General features: G+C 41.5%; 1 protein-coding gene across 1 annotated transcript in view; it reads right to left on the bottom strand.

The window, feature by feature from the left end:
- Nucleotides 1–6,737: 6,737 nt before the first annotated feature.
- Nucleotides 6,738–27,226, bottom strand: part of LOC145398491 (uncharacterized) — a 133,750-nt gene continuing 113,261 nt past the window's right edge. The window contains exons 5-8 of the mRNA XM_080271367.1: nt 24,195–24,340; nt 13,669–13,846; nt 7,788–7,924; nt 6,738–7,006 (exon numbers count right to left, since the gene is read on the bottom strand). Of these exons, the coding sequence (XP_080127493.1) occupies nt 6,738–7,006; nt 7,788–7,924; nt 13,669–13,846; nt 24,195–24,340 (730 nt within the window). The remainder of the gene's footprint in view (nt 7,007–7,787; nt 7,925–13,668; nt 13,847–24,194; nt 24,341–27,226) is intronic.

The following is a 27,226-nucleotide window of genomic DNA, read 5'->3' as shown; positions in this document are numbered from 1 at the left end:
TCATCGTATCATTTTTTTTTTTTTTGACAGGTAGATATATTTTCAAGGGATAGATAGAAAGGGAGTGTAATTCTGGACTAAGCAAGAATGAAAAACTGGAAATCAAAAGTGAAAATGAAAATAAAAATAAAACTGAAAATCAAGAGAGTGCCAATAAAGGAACGTATAAACGAATACATATCTCACTGCGATATCTAGTTTCTAAAAAATATTGTCCAATCGCAGCCATGTCTATGATTTTATGAGTAGACCATTTATTCAAAGCCTTAAAGAAAAAAAAAAAAAGATTAATTAGCTTTAGTTACATAGCTTTAAACATCAGTCAAGGTTTCAGTCTCTTCCTTGAATCAAATGACGTAATTTTTATATTAGTTTTGCTATTTCCATACGACATTGTTGAGAATTTTTAGCGATTTTTCAACTGGGGATTTAGGTATATTATTAGTCAACCTCTTCATCACTACAGCTGAACAAAATCGCAGAATTAAATCGTCTGTTGGCACCTTGAATAAAAAACAAAGTAGGTCATTAGACGTGTTGCAACCCTATTTCAGGCGTATTTCAGGCATATTTGACCCTATTTCAGGCGTATTTCAGGCATATTTGACCCTATTTCAGACGTATTTAAGGAGTCTTTTGAGCTTTCCATTTTACCTCAGGCTTCCCAGAAATTGCCCTCATTCACAGTTTTTAGTTTCGAGTTTGGTGTTTCTTCCCATCTATCAGTATTGAGCTGTTCAGTTGTCTTTTTTATTTTTCATTTTTTTTTCTTTAACTACAGTATATGACGTTTCACCTCAGTCAATTCAGTGTTGCTAGACTGACCATGATGCAGCTGCCATTTTCTCCCGCAGCTGTTACTTAGTGTATATTTGACAGGGGTGAATTATGTACAAAAAAGTGTATACGGAACTTTGAATGTCCATGTGAATTTCAGTTATTTCCTTCCAGCAATCTAGAATTCTTTTTAGTATTAAGACATTCTATCTATGTGCCTTGACTATTTTTTTCTTTTATTTTTAGTGACCCTATTCCATATCACTATACTTTGTTCATTCTAACTAGGCATAAAATTGCCATCTCTCCCCACCTTGAATGCTGAGTTGTGTGATCTTATGCTTAAGCTCCAATGCTATTCTCCAATTAAAAAAAAACAAAAACATATATATATTGGAGGATACATATATATTTTCCGGTCACTATGCACATGAATGTAGTAACTTCGTCTACAAAGGAGCGTATTACCCCACCTAGTAAATGTAATGACTTTCAACATGCGATTCTTCCAAGTTGTTTTAATGATTAATTTGGTTAGGCAATGATATTGCGAATGTTCTTCTGATGATTAACAAAAAAGGGTTAGGACATGTTTCTGTAATTTTTGAGTGTACATAGTTTAGTAGTGTTGATTGTGTACTGCAATATTAATGTAGGAGTATATTATATCTACTTATAAACACAAAGTAAAACTCGACGAAGTAACGATATAAGGTACACGGTTGTCCTATCAACAGTTTAGATAAGGCATTCATTTTACAGAGATATGATAATACTGACCACTAACCACCACCATAGAAAGCAATGTCACTGATAATGAAAGCATCCATCATCAAATCTATTACGTTACAATTAGAATGTATTTTGTAGCATACAATATACCCATGTTCCGGACTAGGAAATTCCCTGTATTTTAGTCTATATTCCTAGTGTTTTTTTTTTTTTTCTTTTAAGTAAGTGACGTATTTTGATAACCTGTAATCTTAGCTCTTTATACGTGATCTCTTCTTGTGTTTTATACTTCTTAGGCCTTTTGTACTGAATTATTTCTTTACAGTGTGACATGCAATCAAAACAGAAAAGGTGTTGTTACCCTTGATTTGCTTTGTGTCCGAAGACATGGGCCAAGAAGCAATGAAATGGTGTAATTAGTATCTTATTTCATTAACTGTGTATTATTTACAATACTAGTATAAAAATATGGCAATAATCTAAATCTGTATTTCATTAGACTTTATTTTGAGGGTAACGATACTTTTTTATGTATATTCATTTAACAGGAAATTGAATCTACATGTACTTACATCATTTTTAGCAGAGGTGCAGTATCCCAGATGATTTAATTGGACTGTATCTTGTATGTGTCACATTGTAATATTCATACATCATTTTTTTTATATATTCAAAGTTCAATAAAAAAGTAGCATCTTAAAGGTACATAATTCATTCATGTAGAGTCAAACCGATGCGTCTCTGGCTCCGAATAATTAATCCCTTCAATACGATATTTGGTTTAGTCTATTGCTGCCTGAAGATGACGATATGTAGTTTTGGAAAGATATTTTGTTGAACGGGATACTGACAGCTATATCTGATTCCTTTATTTGAAAGGGATATTGAAAGCTTTATCCAATTCCTTTATCTGAACAGGATATTGAAAGCCATATCTAATTCCTTCATTTGAACGGGATATTGAAACCTATATCCAATTTCTTAAGTTAAACAGGATATTGAAAGCTATAGCCAGTTCTTTAAGTTGAACGGGATATTGAAAACTATAATTAATTCTTTTTGTTCATACAGTTTCTTCTAAACTTAAACTCGCCTGAGGGTAATAGAAATGTAATCTAAGAGGTCATCCTTCTGAGGAGATTAAGACGTTGATTTATGTTCAGTGCTGAATTGACTTTATTTTACTGAGACGCATCTCTCCTAAGCTGAATACAGGCTGGTTCATACAAAACGCTCCTCTTCCGCTTCGTTGGGAGATTTTCGTGCGTTGCGGTAACGGCACAGTCAGTGGTATCAGTGACTACCCTGCATCATTTACTTCCTACTGCCACTGCCACACCCAAGCCCATACCAGCAGACTGAGCCGTTCCCGCAACACTTAAGTTAATGTCAGGTGTTTCCAGTGATGCACTATTTACAAACTACGCTACACAAGTAATCGCCTAGTGTTAGCAAGACTAAAATGACAGAGTACTTTATATCATGGTGCTAAAAGGGATGGCTATGATATTGATTATGACAATCTGCCAGCAATTATCGGGCTTAAATGTCATCATAGGTGCTGCAGAGATGCCTTCATGGGGTGGCACTGATATAATGAGGCGGCTCAACAGCCTTGTTATAAATAAATCCCTCAGCTAATACTCTATTCCCTCAAAAGAAGGATAAGGGACTGAAGGAGAGGGAACATAAGCCTGCAGTCTACCAGGTTCACATTACAGATGAACCTGGGGCTACAGCAAGAATAACAACAACAGCTACTGTTACTGCTAAAGCTACTACTACTACTACCACCATCAACACCACCACCGTTACCACTACTACTACTAAATGCATCAATTACCACCACCACTACAGCTACTACTACTGCCACTGCTACTACTACTGCTACTAACTGCCATTGGATAACACCTTTGATATCTTTTAATTGCTATTCTTGTACATACCTTCACATTAGGTCACATCAAAACACAACATACACACATTCATCTTTTATTATCATATTTACAATGAAGTCCAAAAATCCCAGAAAGTCGTATAAATATTCAGACGTTATTGATATCATTACATTATATATATTTTTTATAATTTGTCCAAACCCACCCAAGACACCCATTATGACACACAAACGGAACTAAATGCAAATAGTATTCACATGTCTTTGGCCATTTCTTGGATATTTCTAACGCCATAACAGTTTTTCTTAGACAAAACAAAACACAAATTCTAAACATTTTTCTTGTCATTTCTTTGGTTTTGACACCTTAATGTTCTTCCTGAAGAGAACTAAACACAATTTGTAAACATTTTTCTTGTCATTTCTCCAACATTTCTCACGCCATAATAGTTTTGCATGGACAGATCTAAACACAAATCCTAAACATTTTTTCTTGTCATCTCTTGAGTTCTGACACCGCAATGTTTTCAAGACACCAAGAGAACTAAACACAATCAATAAACATTTTTCCCTGACCATGTTTTGGATAGTTCTGACACAGTATTTTTCACAGACCCAAGCAAGCACAAACTTTAACCCATTTTTTCTGGACCCTTTCTTAAAGTATTCTGACACAACGATAATTTGGACACAGGAAGAGAAGTGAACATAAGCTGAATATTCCAGTCTGTCTGGCCATTTTTCAGGACTAGTTTTGACACTGGATATTCTAACACACACAAACCATGCCCATTTTTCCTTAACCATTCATCAGAGAGTTCCGACACCGCGATTATTATCATATATATATATTTTTTTTTTCATACACGTAACATCTGTATAGTTCACTAAGACTAAGTATGGCACGGCAAAAGCCAAGTTAGTGACACCAGGCATCTTTTTACTTAGTTATATTCTGATTTCCTTTTCTTAGTAAACTGATGGCACGTAACTTGGGTAATGGATAAAAATAGGTGATGAGATATGTTGGATAGGGTCAAGGAGTGATGACTGGGACAACTAAAGGATTTGAAATAAAGGAGTAGAAATTGTAGACGATGATGTACTAGAAATGAGTCTGAGGAGAAGGGGCATTCAACGCAACAGGGATTAACTCCTCCACATAGACTGTTTCTTTACTTTATCCTTGCTATTTCCAGACGATTTTATTCAGCATGGGGGAGATTTTTCGAACTGGAGGGGTTGGATGCAGTTTTGGATTGATCCCGTCACTAACAGAGTTTTTTTTTTGTTTCTAAACTGAATAAAATCTTTTGGAAGCACCGAAAATGAGCTGTAAAAGGACATAATAGTACTGAAAGAGTTAATGGGGATGATGGAGAAAAATGCATGGCTGTGACGAAGCTGGAAAAAAGATAAAAAGAAAAATACCAAGAAACTGTGATGAGTAGAGGAGAAAAAGATGCTTCGAGGAAATCTCAGAAGGAAAAAAAAAAGAAATAATACCCAAATAAATAGAATAACAGAAGATGCAAGATGACTAATGAGAAAAATAATAAATAATGATGGGGCCAAAGAAGAGAAAATGAATAACAGTGAGCAAATTTTCAGTCGAAAAGAGAAAGGCAAAGACACAGGCATGAATAATTAATGAAAAATGTAACTCAGCATCAAAGTAACGTGTTGGATTGAGGGTATGTGAGTAAAAGGTGCTTGAGTAATAGTGACTTGAAGGAAAAAAAAAGATGCATAGAAGAGAGAATAAAAGTAATGGAACGTTAAAGCAATGACGAACACAGTGTTATTAGCTGACTCAGTTTAAGGTAGCAAGATTTTTAACAGGAAAATAATAACAGTAATGCACACACACACACACACACACACACACACACACACACACACACACACACACACACACACACACACACACGCACACACAAATAGTATGGGACAGAGCAAGAGAAAATAAACCAGGAGAATAGAGATTCTACCTAATTTAATAAAAAATAATACAAATTACTGTATATGGACCTTACGGGAAAACAACGGTAGAGGACAAACCACAACACGACAAAATAGTGAAAGATGTGGTCTGGAATAAGAAGACTGATATAAATAACATGAATATTGTGTAGCATACTAGAATGGAGTTAGAGGAAAAAAGCTGATGGAGAAATTAAGCGAGTAAAAGATGGCCATGTTAGGAATCTTCAGCGCATCGTTGGGAGCTTTTAGCATATTGTTAGAAATAGTGTTAGGGATCTTTTGAATATCATTGGAAGTTTTTAAATTATTGTAAGATGTTGGTGAATGAATGTAAGAAATGGCATGGGTACAGTGATACTTATGAGATGGCGTGGCGGAAAAGAGTTATGCAAACCTAAGTGTGAAAATGTTAATACACTCCACATTTTCCTAAATATCGATACAAATGGCATGGATATGACGTACAATCAACCGCAAAAGTCTGTTCGCCTCTCCTTCCCCTCTCATCACTGGAATCATAGACGCCTGGGTGATACATAGAGGACAAAGGTACATATTATCGCCCACAGATGGATGTTGATATGCGCCTCAGTTCACTACATTAAAGTTGATTCTATAAACCCAGCGGTGATAGTTAGGAGAGGCGACCGGATTATTGCAGATGATTGTACTTTTCACTTTTGTTTTAAAAATATGGAAGGTAATTAACACAAGAGGATAACCTAGGGCCCATTCTCATAAAAGAGACTCACAGTTACTTCCCTGTCGTAATTAAGGAAGGACAAGGAGAGGGGAGTGCAAAACTCTTCCCCATGTCTCTTGTTCTCTTTCCTCAAATAGATACTAGTTACGGGAGGAGAATAATCATAACACATTCGCAGCTTCTTGCCAATCTCCTATTTTATTCCAGCTATTCCCTGACGATTTTATTAGGCTTAGGAACACCCACAGCAGCAAGAGAATAAAAGACTGACTCATTTTATCTTCAGACTGCAAATTATGATTTTTGTAGTTTCATCTTGGTTATTAAGAAAAGAAAAACGAAAAAACTAACTCGCAGCATGATTTTTTTTTTTACTTTCTCAGGCTCTTGTGACTCACCCTCAGGGGAATAAAATCCTCCGGGATTAGTTGGAATATAGTAATAGAGTTGTCTTGACCATGAGAGGGTTGATGATACCAGTACTCATCTCAGCATGGGAGAGCAAGTGATGATAATGATGTATGGTAGTCAGGGTTTTTGAGGATACTGATACAAATGGCACGAATTCTATATATATATTACAAAAAACGGTAGGGGGGATAGAACACACACACACACCAGAAAAAAACTTTTATATGGAGACTATCTTATGACTATCCGCGCTCTCTCACTATCCGAAGCCTCCCAGTGTGACTTCAAACCCTCAACTATCCACCGCCCGGCGTCGGCGAGGGGTGCTAGAAGTTCCCTCCATATTTTCGCCTCCCGCAGCTCACAGAAGGCGCTGAAGAAGGTGAGGAGGAGGTAGAGGTAGGTGAGAGGGGTGCTGGAGGTGGGGGACGCAGCTGGAGCTCCATTACTACCGCCAGAGCCCGGTAAGGCGTCGTGTTGCATGGCGGCCGAGTTCTCACCTGTACCGAAAGTGAGGGAAGTTTGTTTACATTTGAGAAGGGAGAGGGAGGATGGTGAGGACTGGCCCGTAAATAGCTGTCCATTAGAAACTCACGTGGAGGTATCTAATGTGTTGTGGAGACGGCTCAGTCGGCTGGTGTGGGCGTGTGTGTGGACATGGGGGTAGGAATAAATGATGCAGGGTAAATGCTGATGAAATAAATGAATAAATGATGCAGGGTAAATGCTGGAAACCCTGACTTAGCCGTCCTCGCAACACACGAGCGTTACGTATGGACCAACCTGTATTATTAGTCTTCTTTTAGCTTCTTGAAACCGATAACTCATTCCGTAGCTTATTCATTACGATATCAAGACTAGATTGTTCATCTTATGGAAGACTTTACGAACTGGAGGGGTTGGGTGTGACTCTCTCTCTCTCTCTCTCTCTCTCTCTCTCTCTCTCTCTCTCTCTGCATCCTATTACTGCCTTCATCACATTTTCTTTACCCTCCTTCCAAGCCTCCTTTTATGTTCCTCTTTCTTATCTTTTTAATATCAATTTCTCAGCCTCTCTCTCTCTCTCTCTCTCTCTCTCTCTCTCACTCTCTCTCTCTTTCTCTCCCTCACACACACACACACACACACACACACACACACACACACACACACACACACACACACACACACACACACACACACACACACACACCTTCCCTTGTTCTTGTATTTTTCTGTCAGTCACTCTCCCTTGCAATATCATCCCCTCAAACATTCTCTCTCTCTCTCTCTCTCTCTCACCTGCTATGACGTGGACGGTGACGGCGTCGGAGGTGAGGTTGTCGTACCAGCAGGAGTAGAGTCCAGAGTCCGGCGGGGAGGCGTCCGCTACGTACAGGCGGCTGCGGATAAACCCCCCCGACTCGTACCCCCTCACGCTGTAGGCGGGGAGAAGGGAGGTTAAGTGGGGGGGAAGAAGAAGGTATAATTTGAGATGGTTTTAGTAGGGAGTGTTAGAGAGGGGAGGTTAGCTGGGGGAGAAGTTAGAATTAGAGGAAGTTTTAGGAAGGAGTGTTAGAGAGGGGAGGTTAGCTGGGGGAGAAGTTAGAATTAGAGGAAGTTTTAGGAAGGAGTGTTAGAGAGGGGAGGTTAGTTAGGGAAGAAAAAGCCATGATATGAGGAAATATTAGTAGGGGGTTTGAAAGAAGGGGAGGAGAAGGGGAGAGAACATGTGGAGAATTGGGGAGAAAGGTGGGGAAAAGGGGAAAGAATATATGGGAGTTTTGGGAGAGATGAGAAGGGGAGAGAATATGTGGGGAGTTGAGGAGAGAGGGAGGAGAAGGAGGGAAAATATTTTCTGGAGTTGAGGAAAAAGGAAAAGAAGGGAGAGGAATGTGTATGGAGTTGAGGAAAGAGAAGGGGGAAAATTATATGGGGAGCAGAGGAGACAGGGAGGAGGAGGAGGAATGCTAAGAAGGGGGAGTGTGTCAGGTGTGAGAGAGGAGGCAGAAAATTTGGAAACTGGAGACAGTGTTTGTGGGAAGTGTGAGAGAGAAAAAAGCACAATATGTAAAATGTGGGAGGAGAAGGGAAGGAGAAACGGTTGGAGAGAGAGAGAGAGAGAGAGAGAGAGAGAGAGAGAGAGAGAGAGAGAGAGAGAGAGAGAGAATAATAATTTTTTTAATTATAGTGTTTTTATTTGATGATATAAGTGCTGCGAGTCTTCTGTTGCTTTTGTGATGGTGATGAGAGAGAGAGAGAGAGAGAGAGAGAGAGAGAGAGAGAGAGAGAGGAAAATATCACTTTCCGAGTAGCCATCTTATGTTACGCATTTCGAATTGTCGATCCAGTTTAATTTTAAAGTGAGAATGTGGTTGAAAATTTGAGTGTGAGAATAGCCTTTCATTGTTGTCCTGTTTATAGCGACCTAAGTTTGTCTTCTCTTTGGTTTTAAACATTTTATAGTCCTGAATTAATAAACAACATTATTTTATGATGTATTGTTATGCTACGGAAGCTTTTATGGATGCATGGAAGTGAATATGGTAGGCAAGAGTTGGCCCAGGAAGGAAATGTATTTAGGCAAGTAATACCTCTAATGTTTTTTTGTTTTTGTTTTCCTCCGTTTTCTATAATCTCAGTCAACAACACCTGAGAGGCTGAGACATCAGGTGGGTTGCTAGGTGACGCAGGTTATTGTTTAAGTGACACAGACGTGTAAACTGAACGGAATGAAAGCCGAGACGCGGTAAATTAAAGTGTGAAGCTACAGAGCACCTGAGGGAGAAGAAAATGGGTGGATTTACGGCGGAACCATCGTCAGGTAAGGCCAGTCAGCCATCACACCTTTCAGTAAACATTTGACTGAAGCAGTGTGCGCGGTGGGGTAGGACCGTTCCGGGAAAATTACCTTAGAATGTATTAATATGCCTTCAGAGGGGAAACAAAATCCTTTATTATTATTATTATTATTATTATTATTATCATTATTATTATTTGAGGAGGGTGGCGGTTGTTTGTTTATATATCACATATTTTAACAACTATTCCATTAACATTTGTGTATAAACAGTTCATGTTTTTGTTACGTCAAGAATTCATTTTCAAACCTAGTAGTTTCATACCACTGCCTTGTGACGAGTTTTCCGTAATTTGTGTGATCCTGTATATTGCTGGCTTCTAAATATCTAAATCTAAATTCTTAGAGGGAGAGAGAGAGAGAGTTTGGAGGATGAAATTGCAAGGGATGCTGACCAAGTACGACGGGAAATACAGGTGCAAGGGAAGTTGTGTGTGTGTGTGTGTGTGTGTGTGTGTGTGTGTGTGTGTGAGAGAGAGAGAGAGAGAGAGAGAGAGAGAGAGAGAGAGAGTGTGTGTGTGTGTGTGTGTGTGTGTGTGTGTGTATGTGTGTGTGTGAGAGAGAGAGAGAGAGAGAGAGAGAGAGAGAGAGAGAGTGTGTGTGTGTGTGTGTGTGTGTGTGTACCATCAAACGAGGTCTTGATACACCGATTCACCTCGCACCAAATGAACCACACCGTTTTTTCTTAGTAGTGGTAATCAAAGTAGGACAGACTGACGGAAAATGCTGCAACACATGTGAAACTGTGATGAAAAATGTGGTTCTGAGTAATGTACAGACGTTTTTTGCGTTGATGAGTTAGTAGATGTTCATGACACAATTTTGGTTCGTACTCGAGTTGTGTGTGTGTGTGTGTGTGTGTGTGTGTGTGTGTGTGTGTGTGTGTGTGTGTGTGTGTGAACAGGTACGACTAAGAAACTAGACAATATGTGATGATTACCGTGGATACCAGAGTCATTTACAGTAGCATAATAATAGGTCGTGAATTGAATATGCAAACAACACTAAACCTATTCTTCCATTTACTTTTATTTTCTTCTTTCCACTTCTAATACTTTAGGTCACTATGTTGCAGATAACCACATAATAACTAGGCTATCTAAGTATTTCCTTCCCTGTTTAGTTGTCAGGACTCTATAAAACCCCTTCTTTTCCTCCTTTCCATTCATTCCCTTTTCTCTTATCTCCAGTGCCCTTCTCTCCCAGGCCCTATAGTTTCCTCCCTCTCCTTCCCTCTTCCTTCCATATTACCCTCAGTTTCCCTCCATATCGTACTAATCTTTCTTCTCCACCCCTCCCCTCGCCCTCCGTTCCCCCTCACTTCCCTTTTCCCATTCTCCCGTTACAGGTGTCGCTCCTGTTACCCATTACTCCCCTCATTGCTCCGTGTGCCATGTCGGAAAGATGGGAGTTTTGTATATCTTGCATACTCCCTCTCACACTCACACTCTGACACTCTCTCACTTTCATTCTCTCTCTCTCTCTCTCTCTTTCTCTCTCTCTCTCTCTCTCTCTCTCTCTCTCTCTCTCTCTCTCTCTCTCTCTCTCTCTCTGCACACACACACACACACACACACACACACACACACACACACACACACACACACAGACACAGCACGCCTTCCAATCATTACTTTCCATCCCCCAGCGAAGCCAAAAAGATGAGTAGTAGTAGTGCTATAATGAGAACGCCAAACTTCCCTACCAATTATAGAGAAACCAGAAGCAGAGTACGAGATGTCAGAGCACGGGATGTCAGATTAAAGGGTGTCAGTGCAGGATGTCAAAGTAGAGGATGTTAAGGTAGAGAGATGTGTTAGGGCAGTTCACGATGTCAGAAAATAATGTCAGAGGAGTATAAGATGTCAGAGTATAGTCACTGAAGCACACAGAGAGGTACAGGATGTCAGAGGAGTGCATGATTAGTACAGGTTATCAGTAGAAAGGATGTCACAGTAAAGGATATCAGAGTAAAAGATGTCACAGTAAAGGATGTCACTGTAAAGGATGTCACAGTAAAGGATGTCACAGTAAAGGATGTCACAGTAAAGGGTGTCACTGTAAAGGATGTCACAGTAAAGGATGTCACAGTAAAGGATGTCACAGTAAAGGATGTCACAGTAAAGGATGTCACTGTAAAGGATGTCACAGTAAAGGATGTCACAGTAAAGGATGTCACAGTAAAGGGTGTCACTGTAAAGGATGTCACAGTAAAGGATGTCACAGTAAAGGATGTGGCTGCAAAAGATGTCAGAGTAAAGGGCGTCAGGCGATTAGATGACTTTGTAATGTCAAGAGGATTACAGGAATGCCATAGAATAATTTTTGAGACAGAGAGCGTCTTTTGTATATTCGTATCTACATAACTCATTATTATTATTATTATTATTAGTTAAGGACAGGTTTCTCTTACTGAACTAGCTAACGAACTAAATTTTACCCCTGCAGGTCAAAAAGTTGTCTCCAAAAAAACTAATTAAAAAAAAGTTTGGATTTAGCAAGTATACAAAAAAAAGAATACACCATCCTTGTCATGGAGTTAATGCAAGGGAAGTAAAATTCAGCATCATTTTGATCTGTGAAATGCCCACTAAACGTACTCCTGTATTTTGACTTTAATTCTGTCCTTAAAATACACTCTCAGGCACACAGTTTTATTAATTTTTTATTTTATTTTATTTTTTTTAAATTATGCTGCTCTTTTCTGGTGCACTGGTAGATTATTTAAAGATTTCATGGTTAGCTGATAAAACTACACACACACACACACACACACACACACACACACACACACACACACACACACACACACACACACACACACACACACACACACACACACACACACACACACACACACACCAGATACCAGCACTACAATGTACCCTGAGAAACCCCCATGGCAATGTTCATTAACCTCTCACACACAAGTTTCCAATTAGCTAGATGTGTGTGTGTGTGTGTGTGTGTGTGTGTGTGTGTGTGTGTGTGTGTGTGTGTGTGTGTGGTGCGAGCAACATGTCGTCCTTAAATTAACTAAACATTAAAAGACAGAAATGATTTTTGAGATGCCAGCAGTATGCAGGATTGTACAAAACTTCGAAATTTATCATCATTAACCATTATACTATTGTAAATATTATCAAACTGACATTCTGGTCCCTAGTAAAGTTCGATCACACTGGTCTATGGGGAAAAAAGTTATTGCATTTATCCATGTGTATAATTTTTTTTTACAGACGTTAGACAGAGGAAGGAAAAACAAATTAAATAAAAAATGTTTTTAAACTGGAATGGAACCATGAAAATAATACCAACAGAATCCAATTTCGCACCAATTTAAAAAGAGGAAGGGACAAGAAAAGCAAACATGAAAATATACATAATTTAGGGAACTGTCAGCTGAGTGCCAGATGAAAGATGGAAAATTATGATACTTTTTTGACGATACCTTTGCACCTACACGCTCTATAAATCATTCCTCATTGGCTCGGTGTGTAGGCAGTGACAGGCATCTTTGACATAGAGCCCTGAGTGGTGTGTAATCCAGGGGAGATGTGGTGCGTGTTGGTATGCTACTCTATTTAGCTGTCCTGTAATCTCACTCGTAATGTGGACACCAAAATTAGGTTGTGTGTGTGTGTGTGTGTGTGTGTGTGTATGTGTGTGTGTGGTGTCCTACTTACTCATGTTGTTTTGTTGCTGTGAATTAATTATATCCGTATAAGGAACTTGCTTATACTGGAGGGGTTAATGAAGGCTGTAAGTAACCCCTCTTGTTCTAAAGCCCCTGTTCGGCTAAATAAATTCGTCTGATGTGTGTGTGTGTGTGTGTGTGTGTGTGTGTGTGTGTGTGTGTGTGTGTGTGTGTTTTAATGATCATCGTACTTAAAGGGTTAATGTGAGTAAGGCTTTAATAATATCGTGTTGAGAGACGTCAACTAAGATATCATTTAGTCAATATATTATACCAACAAAATGAAGTTATGTTTATTCTCTGTAAATATTAATCAGTTTTGGTCCGACCTGGGTCCGAGGGTCTTGTTCTGTGCGGCATGGGTGATCGTAATGCCTCCTCCTAAGCTATTTATTTTGCATATTGCACCATAACGTTTCCTTGTTTGTTACTTATACCGTTTTTACCCAAATATAGTTGTATCAGTAGCATGTAAGAGGATACAGACAGACAGACAGACAGATAGATAGATAGATAGATAGATAGATAGATCGAGAGATAGGTAGATGGACAAACAGATATATAGAAAGATGGATAGGTCGCTAGATAGACAGGCAAATAGACAGACAAATAACTCTCGCACTCACCTAATGCCGCCCCTGGAAGTGTTGTAGGTGAGCACTGAGTTTCCCCTTCGCCAGGTGACAGGTCCGTGGGGGAAGGGCACCTGTTCAATTAGACAGGTGAGCTCGATCCGGGACCCGCTGTTGTAGTGCTTCTCTCTTACACGCCCGCCTCTCTCGTCCACCACCCTCGCTACTGGCACTGTGGAAAAGGAGAGGAAAAGATGTGTGTGTGTGTGTGTGTGTGTGTGTGTGAGAGAGAGAGAGAGAGAGAGAGAGAGAGAGAGAGAGAGAGAGAGAGAATGTGCGTGAGGGAGAAAATGTAAGAAAAGGTTAGTCTGATCAAAGGAGTAAGTGTGAATGAGCGTGAGAGTGCGTGAGAAAGTAAGAGTGAGAATGCTAATGGAGTATAGGGTAAAGTGAGGAGGAAGAAGAAAAAAACAGAATGTGAAAAGGCGAAAAATAAGAGCGAAAATGGAGGAAGCTAAAGACGAGAAAGGAGGATAAGAATATAAAGGAGAGAATGAGGAAGGTCAGGAGCCAGCGAAGTGAAAGATGAGGGTAAGCAAGTGGAAGGGAGAAGGTAGGAGGGCGGAGAGATAAAAGGAGGAGGAGGAGGAGGAGGAGAGTGAAGGGAAGAAAGGCGGTAAAAGGAAGAGAGAAGAAAAGAGATAGGGAGAGGGAAAAGAGGGAAAAGTGGGAAGGTAGTGGGTGGGTGAGAGAAAAGGGAAGGATTTTAGAAAGATGGGAGAAATAGCAAGAAAGAGGGAGAGGAAGGGGTGGAAGGAAGGGGAAAGATGGGGTGGTTAATGAGAGGGAAGGAAGAGAAGGCAAGTGAATGAGAGGGAAGGGAAGGGTAAGAGAGATGGAGAAAAGAGTAACAGAAAAAAAGGAAGAGGTAGAAGGGAGACAAAAGAGAGGAAGGAAGGGTAGGGAAGTAGAAGATGAGGAAGCGAATGGATGAAGAAGTGAATGAAGGAGGCTAGGGAAGGAAGAGCAGTGAAAGAGGAGGAAGTGAATGGAAGAGGACAAGGAGGGAAGGGATTGGAAGAGGAGCTGGTGGGTAGAGGAGGAGAGGAGGAAGAGAGAAAAGAGAGAGGGGGTGATGGAAGGAAGAAGTTGGCGGGGAAAAGAAAAAGAAAGGGAGGGAAGGAGATGTGGAAGCGAGAAGATAGGAGCTGGAAGTGAGTGAAGGAAAGGAAAGAAACCGAAAGACAAATAACTATAAAGGAGAAGATAAGGAAAATATGAAGTAGAAAATAAGGAATGAAAAATGATAGAGCAATTAGGAAAGGCGGGAATGGGAGAGGGAGTGTGAATGGGAGGGAGGTGTGTTGTGGAAAGAGGAGTTGTTACTGAATAGGGATACAAACGACTTGAGGTCCTTTTGTTGAGACGACCATTCACAGGATGCGACGTTAGGTAATTGGTAAATATGTAGACAGATAGATAGATAGATAGATAGAGGTAGACAGGTAGGTAGACAGGTAAAGATAGATGCAGATTGATAGACAAAGGCATAGACAGAGACAGACAGACAGATAGATAGATAGACAAAAATAGATATAAATAGACGAAAACAGACAGACAGACAGATAGACTGACAGGTAAACAGAATGAAAAGTCCAAACAAAAGACCAAACAGACATACTGAGGAAAAAAAAAAAAAGGTGGAGGTGGGTGAAACTAACTTATTATTCCACCTAAGACACCCATCAAATCAGGTATGCTATTCACGAAGGATCTTAACCAGTTCTTCCTATAAACAATCCCTCGTGGCAGTTAAGAATAATCATGAATAATGTGTTTTCATCTTATTTTTCACGTCGTTATTCACTGTGGTTTGTTTGTGAATTTTTTTGGTATTTGTATAAGTGAGGGAAAAGACTATAAAAATTCTTACCCATTATTTCGACCCAAGAAGTTCATAAATAGGCTTCCAGAAATACCTTGTTTCATGTGTCACGAAAATAAGTATATTAGCCTGGAAAATGACGGGGTTCTTGGGTAAAAATAGTTTGGATGAAGGGAAAGTATGTACCGCTATGTTTATGTATGTCGGCTACTTATGTACGTGTGTATGTATGTCGACTACTTATGTACGTGTGTATGTATGTCGACTACTTATGTATGTACGTATGTATGGCGGCTACTCATGTATGTATGTATGTATGCATGTATGTTTGAATATATAGTGGGGACAGACGTACACAAAGCTGACGTGAATGGGTAGCTTTTCTATACGCATTCAGTTCGCAGAGGAAAACTAACTAGGACACAAGAGGAAAAGTTCAGAAAAAAATAGATAGATAGAAAGATAGATATAGGTAAATAGATAGATAGATATGAACGAAAGAGGGAGGCACACAAATCAACCTATACGAAGAAGAGGGGGCGGAGGAAAAACTCAAAACAGAAATAGGAAGAAAAAAGTACTGTAGTGTTGCGTGATATATCGGAGCTTACAAACAACGTGGGACTTTGACTGACAACACCAAACTCCAGATCCAATTTGTCCCTCTCCTGTGGCTACCGTCTGACCACCTGCCTCTACCAGATCTGGGTGGAGGGAAGAGAGAGGAGGGACGAGGAAGGAGGGAGGAGGGAGAGGATGGAGGATAGGAGGGAGGAGTGAGAGGATGGAGAATAGGAGGGAGGAGGGAGAGGATGGAGAATAGGAGGGAGGAGGGAGAGGATGGAGGGAAGAGGAAGATGTGGGAAGAGGGAGAGGGGAGAGGAAGACGAGGGAAGGAGGGAGTAGCTGGGGATTGGAGACATGAAGGAGGAAGGGAGACAAGAGAAGATGCGCGGAAGTGAGAGGGAGATTCTGAAGATGGTGAGAAGAAGGGTTAGAGAGAGAGAGAGAGAGAGAGAGAGAGAGAGAGAGAGAGAGAGAGAGAGAGAGAGAGAGAGAGAGAGAGAGAGAGAGAGAGAAGGGTGTGGTCATACAAGTTATTGGGAGAGGCAAGAGAAAAGTGATTGAACGTGAGGAAACTGATAAGAGACACACCCAGAGATAAGGAGAGGGGAAGAGTGGAAGGAAGAAGGAAATGAATGATATGAAAAAGATAAGAAGAGGAAAATAGACAACTGTGAAAGTGAGGAAAACAGATGAAGATAAGAACAGATAATAAGGCAAAATATGTAGTGACGGAGGTATGAAAGGGTGAAAAGAACGATAGTACAGTAGTTGATAAGGCAGAAATAAGAAGAGGAATTGAGATAACAGGGAAGGGAAATCAAGACAAGGGATGAAAATTGAAGATTACCAAGGAAAAGATGGATGTGTAGGCTATGTGAGATGAGTGGATGAAGAGAGCAAGTATTCAGAAAAAAAAATAAGAGGGAGGCAGTTAGATAGAGAAAATGAAGAAGGTGGGTGAAGGTAAGAACTTAATCAGGTAAGAAATGGGTGTGTGGAGCCTGGGATGGGGAGTGGATGGAGAGGCGAGGTGGGTAGTGGATGATATAGTGGGGAGAGAAGATAGATAGAGAGATTGACAGATAGATAGATAGATAGATGGAGAGTGAGAGATAGTAACATGCAAACAGACAGGTGGGAAATGAATAAGACATCAGATGCCTGTAGGGAGCGAGGCTGGAGAGGAGTGCATAAAGAGAGGGGGTAGAAAGTTAATGAATAAATAAGGATATGGAGAGAGAGAGAGAGAGAGAGAGAGAGAGAGAGAGAGAGAGAGAGAGAGAGAGAGAGAGAGAGAGAGAGAGAGAGAGAGAGAGAGAGAGAGGAGGTGAAAAAATGATCAGGTGGAAAAGATTACGTAAGACAGAAGTAAATGGAGAGTGACAGGTGAGGTGAAAGGATGGGGTGCTGAAGAGTGGATAGGAGGAAGGAGAAGAAGAGGGTGAGTGGAAGGATGGAAGGAAGAAAGAAATTGGTGGATGGATGAAGGAAAAGATAGAAAAGGAGTGAATGGATGGGCAGATGGATGGAAGGAGTAGGAGAATAAGGTGGATGGACAAGAGTGAATGAATGGAAGGAAGAGGCATGTGAGAATGAAAAAAAAAAAAGAAAAGAAATGTAGTGAATGGTGTAAGAGAGAACAAAAGAGGCTTAGTGAATGGAGTGGAGTTTGTGTGGGCAGTGGAATGGGGAGAGAAAGATGGAGAGGGAGAGTGGAGGGAGCACGGGGAGAGGGAGGGAGGAAAAGGGAGGCAGAGAAAGTGGAGAGGGGAGAGGAAGGGAGAAAATCGAAGGAGGAAGGGAAAGAGAGAGAGGGAGGTGAAGAAAGTACTAGAGAGGGGAAGGGAGGGAGAAACGAGGGGAGAAGGTAGAGGCAAGTGAATGAAAGAAGAAAAGTTAGAAGGAAAAGAGGAAGGGAGATGAGGGAGTGAAGAAGGGAAGAAGGAAGGGGTTAGTGAAGGAAGGGGAGGAAAGGAGGCAGAAAGGTTGGGAGAAACGAAGGGAAGGAGAGGAATAGGAGCGAAAGGAGACAAGGAAGCAATAGAAGAAGGAGATACGTAATAGAAAAAGAGGGAGGGGGAGGGGAGGAGAGTGTAGATCGTACGGTGACAGAGCAAATAGAGAGAGAGAGAGAAAGAGAGAGAGAGAGAGAGAGAGGTTAGTGGCAGGAGGTAAGTTAGGCAGGTTGGGTTGGCACTGAGGGGAGAGAGGGAAACCAGCTCTGAGTAAGGAGAGGAGTGAAGAAGGAAAGAATAGAGGGGGGAGGGGATTGGAGAGGGAGTAGGGGGGAAGGGTGAGTAGGTAGGGCAGGTAGCGAGAGTGAGAAGAATTAGGAAAGAATGGAAGGAGAGAGGAATGGGAGAGGTGGAGGTAAGAAGAATTGGGGAGAGAAAGAAATGGTGAAATGGAGAGAGGAGAAACGGTGAGGGGAAAAATGCAAGCAAGGTACGAAATAATGGAGAAAGAGGGAGAAAATGGAGTGGAAGATGGAATGGGGTAGGTAGGTAGGTAGCGTCAGGCCATGAGAGAAGAGTGGAGGGGCGAGGGGCGGTAGGTAGGTAGGTAGGTAGCGTCAGGCAGTGAGAGGACAGGAGTGGAGGGGCGGGGGTCGGCAGGTAGGCAGGTGGGGTCAGTCTAGTTTGCATGCCACCACTTCGCCCTTACATGATTTCTCGTCCGGAAAATGTCATGCAAATAGAAACGCCTGAATGTACTTGTCCACGTCTGAATACGCTGCATGGGCCCGAAACTTTTACAGCCGGATTTTGGGTAAGTTTATGCTGGACTGACTTTCTGTGGGAGTGACAAGCTTCGATGCTGGCCCCTTCACTGGTCAGGGGAAACGATGCAGAAATTCGAGTGGCCTGCGAAGAAGTGGAAATTGCATAGTAAAATTCTTAGCTGGACCTTCTCGGTAGGATATTGTTCTTTCTTACATCCTTTTTTCCTTTTTTTTTTTTTTTGCTACGCCCAAATGCAACATCTCGAGTGGTTGCACTGAGATGAAATTGCGAAATATCTGTATAGGTGCACCCTCTCAGCACGATGTCTATACTATTTTTACATCCGTGTTCGCGAAACGAGGGCGGATGTTATATTTTGCTCAACCCGTGTGTGTGTGTGTGTGTGTGTGTGTGTGTGTGTGTGTGTGTGTGTGTGTGTGTGTGAGAGAGAGAGAGCAAACTAACTCAAACTGTTTATACCCTCTTTTAGCCAAACTTGGTGGAACTGTTGAGGGTCAGCCAAGGAGTTAACCTATTGTTCTTGAGAACAGTTGATCAAAGGTAAAGTCACAGGGTTAAATCAATATCTGACCTAGCAAGGATAATTTAAGCATATTTATTCGATTTAGACCAAACGTAATGGAAATGATGACGGTAAGGCAAGAACGGAAGGATTCGATTCTGAGGACATTCAGTCAGAGGTCAAGGCACAGGACGAGGTCAAAGTTCGGCCCATGTGTGTGTGTCTGAACAAAATAAATAAGATAGTTCTGGTTTGTTTTTGACCAAATTTAGTGGAAATTTTGACGATCAGACAAGGTGTTAACTTACTGTTTCTGAGAACAGTATATGAAAGATCAAGGTCACATAGCAAGATGACCAAACACATTTCTCATCCGATTAAGACTCAATGGGAGGGTTGAGGATAGAGCAAGGATGAGAAAAATCGAATATGAGAACAATCAATCAGAGGTTAAGATCACAGGACGAGGACGAGGGCAAAGTCAGCTCAAGCAGTTATGATCCTCGTTGGACGATTATATATACAGCTTAAAGGAGATCGATGAAAAAAAAAAGGTAAATTTGTTCAGTCATATATAAGTGGAAAGAGAAAGTGTGAGGATGGGTAAATGGAAGGAGAAACGAGTTAGAAAGACAAGGTAGGAGAGTACTGTATATGAGGGAGGGTTGTATGGAATGGAACACTGATTGAGAGATTGACTGAAAGGGTGTGGGAATGGGATGGCTGGATGGAGAGATAGATCGAGGACAAGGGAGGGGTGTGGAGAGGAAGCAAAGTTGGAGGGTAGCGAGGTGATATGTCGTGGAAAAAAAAAAAATGGTGACTGTTGTATCCGTATTATCCATAACAGAATGCAAGATCGATTATAGTACATAACGGTAAGAAAAATAAGTAAATCCATCATCATCATCATCATCATCATCATCATCATCATCATCATCATCATCATCTACTTACCATCCAGACCTCTCACACCCCTAGCTAGGAAATAAATAGTTAAATAATTAAATGAAGAGATTATAATACAACTTTCACTTCATTTAGGAGGACTTGTCGTGGCAAACAGAAAATAAAAAAAGTAAATAAAAAGAACTAGGAACTGAATAGCCTTGCCCCATCCTGTAAAACTATCGAGCAAGAAGAACTGACAGCCTGACACCCAACTTCGTAAATAGAGTGTCAGAGGAGGGACGGGCCAGGCAAGCATATAGGTCAGTCATTTTAACTTGGCGGAGATTTTCGTCATTTTGCAGCTTATTTCCCGTAGCCCAGTGCCAGGAAAAGACAATACGAGTACTAGGACTGTGCTTCCTTTCCACGGCACTTCCTCGTGATTAGCGCCGTATTCTAGTGCCAGATACTTACTGTGGCTCAGTATTTAATACCATCAAGACAGTTTTACGCTTATGCTGTTTTTTACTGTAATGTGCTCCAAATTTTCTTCCTTTTGCAGCTTATTTTACATAGCCCCGTGGCAGAGAGACAATGCTACCGCTCTGTATGATTTCATTTGCACTTCTTTGTGACTAGCATCATAAGCTTGTGTCAGTCTATGCCCAGTTAAAGTGAGCAAGGAGTAGATAGGAGTGGAGGTGGGGTTGGGGGGTAGATGAAGGGTCGAGGGAGGTGTACTGGCAAGGACTGATGAACATTCAGCACTTGACTGCTTTTTTCTTTTTAAATATTGTATTGCGTGGAATAGAGTTTAGTGTACCTGCTTTTGGTGTCTGTCTCTCTATGTCTATCTATCTGTCTGTTTATCTGTCTGCCTGTAAATAAGTTAATCAATTAGTTTATCTGTCCGTCAGTGTTTGCCTGTCAGTCTGTTAATCTGTATGTCAGTCTATCTATCTGTCTGTCAGTCTATGTATCTATCGGTCAGTCAATCAGTCTTTCAATCTGTCTAACGCAATAATGTGTGTGTTACGTCCACGTAGTAGGAGGCCAAAGAAGGCGGGCGTTTCCAAGCGACCATCCTCCCCCCCTTCTGGATATGCCCCCAGCCTCTTTGTACGGTGAACTAAAATATTCCATCATGCCAAAATTCCTTCCAGGCAACTTTCTTCATTTATGCAATCTCTGTGGTAAAACTCTCAAAATTTCCTTTCACTAGCTTCGAAAATTTGCTCATGTTGTTAGCGATTCTTAAAAATTCATCAGGGAGGAGGAGGAGGAGGAGGAGGAGAAAGAGAAGAGGAAGAAGAAGTAAATGAAATTAATGCCTATTGACTGAATGTAGGCCATGAAGACAGAGAATCAGTTTTTTTTAAAGGCATAATATTGTTGAGACGAGATCATAGAGTGTGACCTCAGGGATAAGGGATTGAATAGGCAGGTTGCCAGAGATTAAGCAGCGTGAATAGCGGCCAATACGTGACGCATGCAAGCATACTGTAACTTTTATAAACGATACGATACGATAGGGTACGACGATACAATACGATACAACGATACGACACCTTGCGGAAAAGTCGAACTGAAGAGGTTAGATGTTCTTATCATTACGAGATGCCATTCCTAAGTTGAGTTAAATCTTTTGGAACTAAAACAAGACATCATAGTAGCGAACAGGCTGTCTCAAATCAAGCCCACCCACTCAGGTACTCCAAAATGAAAATTCACGATTCAAAAGCCTTAAAAAACGAGTTTAAACACACCTTTCATCCACGTGGATAAAAAAAAAAAAAAAAAAAGCAGCGAGAATAAGCTCCTGCCTGCCTGCCCTCCCTCTCTGCCCCGGGGGAAAAATGAAAGAAAAGAAAAAGAATTACCTTTAACAACAATGGCGGATCAGTCAGTGTTTACGCATCATTAGCAGGTTCCTCCCCGCCCTCTCGCCAGCAGACGCGAAGATGGCAAGTTTAGCGATTTTTCCGACGAATCTAGCGGTATTTCTTTCTGTCCATAGGGTCATATCTACAGGGACATTATATATTTGAACCGCATTTTAGAGATTGTGGAGATTTTTACATTATTTTTATCGATATTGGCGTTTTTCCCGCCCTCCTGCTGCAGACCCAAAGATGTTGAGTTTAGCTCTTATTCCACCAAATCTAGCAGAATTTCATTCTATCTGGGCTCATATTTTGACGGCCACAATAGATTTTGACCCTATTTTAACGATACTGTAGAAATTTTGGCTGTATATCTAGCAAGAATGGTGTTGTTTCTAGCGGCCTGCAGAGTTTTGTGAAGTTAGTAACATTCTAGCGCTTACTGATGTGGCACCTCGCCCCTTCCCGCTCCTCCTAGCTCCCCCATCCTCACACAAGCTTTTCCCAGGCACACACGGTCTTCCCTTCCAGCTTTTTAGGCTTCTTTTTACCATTTTTTAATACGAAATAGCTGGGCGGGGGGGACGCAGCGGCAAAAGAAAGAGGCTCTCAGTAATTGCTGGTATTCACTTGAAGGAAGAATGAGTTTTTCGACTTTACGCGTACGGGTTGGGAGCTGAATCTCGTCTCGGCTCCCTCCTCCTGCATTGAACTAAAAAAACTGTTGGCTTAAGATTTGGCTTTGCAACGCCAGACAAGGGAGGAGGATTAAACAAATCTCTTAGGCAAACGAGAACTAAGCCCTCAAAAGATTAGACACACAAGACAACAGGGAAAAAAATAAGTAATGACCGAAGTAGCAGGGCAGTGCATGTTGTTTAATGCATCGTACCCTCAGAATGGGAAACGAATTTACTGAGAGAGAGAGAGAGAGAGAGAGAGAGAGAGAGAGAGAGAGAGAGAGAGAGAGAGAGAGAGAGAGAGAGAGAGAGAGAGCAATACCTGTGAAAGCCAGTACGGTGATGAAACTGGTAATGTCATTGTCACGGCCGCAGTTTCACTCTCATGAGTTGCCAGGGGGTCACAGCAAGAACAACAGCAGCAACAAAAACAATAATAACAGCAGTAACCAAGGCAACAACGACTACAATAAATATAAAAATAATAACATCTGCAATTATAACAACTAGTACAACCAAACTGTCAACAATTACAAAAATCAACAGTAACAAGAGCGACAATAATTACATCAGAAAATAATACCACCAAAAGCCATATCAGAAGTATCATCAAAGCAGAATTATCAAGAAAAGTGTCAATATCAAAATAAACGACAGACTATCCCTCTACAAACAAATCTAATCTACATCTCAAACCCTCTTGTCAAGTCCACATGCACTCTCTCAGCTCCACATCATCATCATCATCACAAGTTCAAACCCACATACACCACACCTACACTCACTCGCATCACACCCATGTACAGTCATAAGTCCTGTTATTCCGTCAGTTTTGCTTTTCAGGTCGAGCATGTCACTTACTTTCCTCCCTGGCGCATCATACCAAAGCGTGATATGTAGAGAAACATACTAAGTCTCTCTCAGGTTAGGAAGATTAACAATTAGAGCGCAGTGAGAAGCAGAAACCGTCGAATATTAGATGGAGTTACGTCTTTGGATGCACGTTACCCACACCAGCAACCCACACTCACATCCACATCCACTCCAGCACCCACAGGCTATTTCCATACGTACAACCACACCCTCATTTACACCCATTTACACTCATCCACTGTGTACACACCCACACCCACACCCACACCCACACACACACACACACACACACACACACACACACACACACACACACACACACACACACACACACACACACACACACACACACACACACACACACACACACACACACACACACACACACACACACACACACACCTGTGACATCTACGGTAATCACTAGGATGAGAGGAGGGTCGGTAGCCAATTGACCTACCCCACGGACGCACCTACACTGACCTACACATACCTACACCTATCAACACACCCATCTACGCCCACCTACACCCATCTACACCCACGTACACCCACCTGTGACGTCGAGGGAGACCACTAGGATGAGGGGGGGTTGGGTAGCCACTTGACATCTGTACTGGCCCCTGTCCTCTGGTCTGGTGTGTCGAATTACTAGCTGCCATCGACGCCACTTCTCCCCTCTCTCTCGCACCAGGGAGTATCTGAGGGGGAGACAGGGAGAGGGAATGTGAAAGGACTGGAGAGGAGCGGTGAGAGAGAGGGTTGGAAAAACACCGAAGTAGAATAGAGAGAAGGCTGAGTAGGGGCTGAGAGAGAGAGAGAGAGAGAGAGAGAGAGAGAGAGAGAGAGAGAGAGAGAGAGAGAGAGAGAGAGAGAGAGAGAGAGAGAGACTGGAAGGGGGCCGAGGAATGGAGAGGGAATAACTTATGACCAGGTGCTATAGACACCACCTTTCTTTTCTTGCACCAGGAAGTGTGTGAGAGGGAGAAAGAAAATGAGACGGCTGGGGAGAAAGGAAGAGAGGGTGGTGGAGGTGAGGCGGCTGGAGAGAGGGGGAGAGAAGGTGGGAGTGAATGTGAGAGGGTTGGAGCTAGTGAACAAGAAGGTATGAGGAGAGGTAGAGGGTAAAGGAGAGGAGCGAGGTAGCGAGAGGATGTATCGTATTACTGGTTGTTCCTCGCTTCTCTCTCGATCTAGGAAGCATCTGAGAGGGAGAGAGAGGAGAGAGAGAGTGTGAGAAGAGGGGAGAGGAAGTGAAAGGGATAAGGAGAAAAGGGAGAGGGTTGGGGAGAGGGCAGAGAGAGGGAGAGAAGAGAGGGCAAGTTTGTCGTGTTACCAGCTTCCATAGATGCCACTTCTCGCCTTTCTCTCTCTTGCATTTGTGTGTGTGAGAGATAGAGATAGAGATAGATAGATAGATAGATAGATAGATAGAGATAGATAGATAGATAGATAGATAGATAGATAGAGAGAGAGAGAGAGAGAGAGAGAGAGAGAGAGAGAGAGAGAGAGAGAGAGAGAGAGAGAGAGAGAGAAAACGTCGAAATAAGATAGCCAGTAACATCCAAATATTTACCACTGATTTTTATCCTTTCAACACTCCTCCGTTTCATTCGGCGAAGTGTTCATGTTTCACTAACTGTCTTTAAAAGTCTTCTCACGCTGTCTCAACTTTCTTACTTTCTCATTTGTTCTCTCACTCACTCATCATACACACCTCGTTTCACCTGTCCTGGCAATTACCTATATGAGCTAAAGTTTTTCTCTTGTTTATGAGAGAGAGAGAGAGAGAGAGAGAGAGAGAGAGAGAGAGGGAGAGAGAAAGAGATGAGTTAAAAGACAGACAAAACACTAGAGGTATGTAAAATAAACAGGTAGCTAGTCAGAAAGTGTGACAGGGAAGGAGAAAACCAATAATCCATCCATCCATCTTCCCTCCCTCCTGTCCATCCATCCATCCATCCATCCATCCATCCAATTACATCATATAACCACTTCACAGCCCACGAAATGACCTACACTATGTAATCCCTCCCTAACCTCCCTACCTACGTCCCTTCACTGATTCATGGCTACTCCATCTGAACCATCCCAACTCCCATCCCATCCCTCTTGATCCCCGGCTCTTCCTTGCCCACAAACTTGTCCCTTTGCCTTAATTCAATCCCACGTCTGCTCCAATCCCTCGCTTACACATCTCTCTTCCCAGGTCGCAGTCTCTTGGCTCTCTTTCTGTCTCTCTGTCTCTCTCTCTCTGTCTTCTTTCACAGTCTTTTTGCTCTCCTTACTTTCTTTGAGTCACCCTTCTCTTTGACCCTTCTTCGTTATAGCTCTTCCTGTTTTTATTATTACTTTTCTTTCTCAGTCCTTCCTTCCTTTTTCCAGTCCTTCAATCTTTATTTATTTTCGTTTCACCTTCTTTCCTTCCGTCTTCCTTGGCCTCTTTCTTTTTTTTTTCTTTTTTTTTTTTACTCCTGTCGATCTTTTCTTCCGCCTGTTCTTCTCTTTTCGTTGCTGTGATTGTTTATATTTTCCATTTTCCCCCTTTCTTATTTCCTTATATTCCTTCTTTCATATTTTGTCTTTCTGTCTTTCCCTCATTTCTTTCTGATTATTTCTTTTATTTACAACTTTTTCTTCTCTGTTCTCTTCTGTTCCTTGATTTACTTATTAAATACTTTTCTTTATTTCTTTTGTCGTTCTTTTTTCCTTCCATCTCTTTTCCTACTAAGCTTCGCCTCTTCCATATCTGTATCTTCATGCCTTCCTTGTAATGCTTCTTTTCTGCCCTTCTCTTCTTCCTTCTCTCCATCTTTCTGTCCCTTCTGTCTCCCCCTCTTCTTTTCCCTTCTGTCTCCCCCTTCTCTTTTCCCTTCTGTCTCCCCCTTCTCTTTTCCCCTCTGTCTTCCCCTTCTCTTTTCCCCTCTGTCTTCCCCTCCTCTTTTCCCTTCCTTCTCCCCCTCCTCTTTTCCTTTCTGTCTCCGCCTCCTCTTTTCCCATCTTTCTCCTCCTCTTTTTACCTGTCTCCCCTTCCTCTTTTCCTTTCTGTCTCCGCCTCCTCTTTTCCCATCTTTCTCCCTCCTCTTTTCACCTGTCTCCCCCTCCTCTTTTCCATTCTGTCTCCCCCTTCTCCCTGTCCTGTTTCTTTATTTATTTGCAGTCCATCTTCGTCTTTCCTTCCTCCCTCTCTTCGTCTCTTTTTTTTTCTAGGTAATCCTTTTTTCTCTATTTCTTTTTCATTTCTTCTTCTCCCTTTCTCGTTTAATTTCTTCGTCTTCCAATTTTCTTTTCCCTCTTTTCCTTCTTGCAGTTGTATTTAATTGTTTTCTGCGAACTTTTAAGATTTTGAGTATTATTCTGTGTGTCATCATTCCTTTTCATTCCCACTTTATTTATATCAGTTTAATATTCAGCTGTGTCTCAATCTTTTCTTCTTTTTCTTTCCACCCCTCATTCATCCATCCATTCATTCATCAGTCCATTCATCCATCCAGTATCTCATCCACTCATTCATTTTTCCAGCCATCAGTCCAATATCTCATCCAACCGTCCATCCATCCACCCATCCACCCATCCATCAACCCATC

The sequence above is a fragment of the Coenobita brevimanus genome, chromosome 45, assembly GCF_032717465.1.
Source record: "Coenobita brevimanus isolate Jiangsu-jjx chromosome 45, ASM3271746v2, whole genome shotgun sequence".
In the NCBI taxonomy this organism is placed as follows: Eukaryota; Metazoa; Arthropoda; class Malacostraca; order Decapoda; family Coenobitidae; genus Coenobita; species Coenobita brevimanus.
The sequence above is the reverse complement of the archived record's forward strand: the minus strand, read 5'-3'. Positions and strand labels throughout refer to the sequence as shown.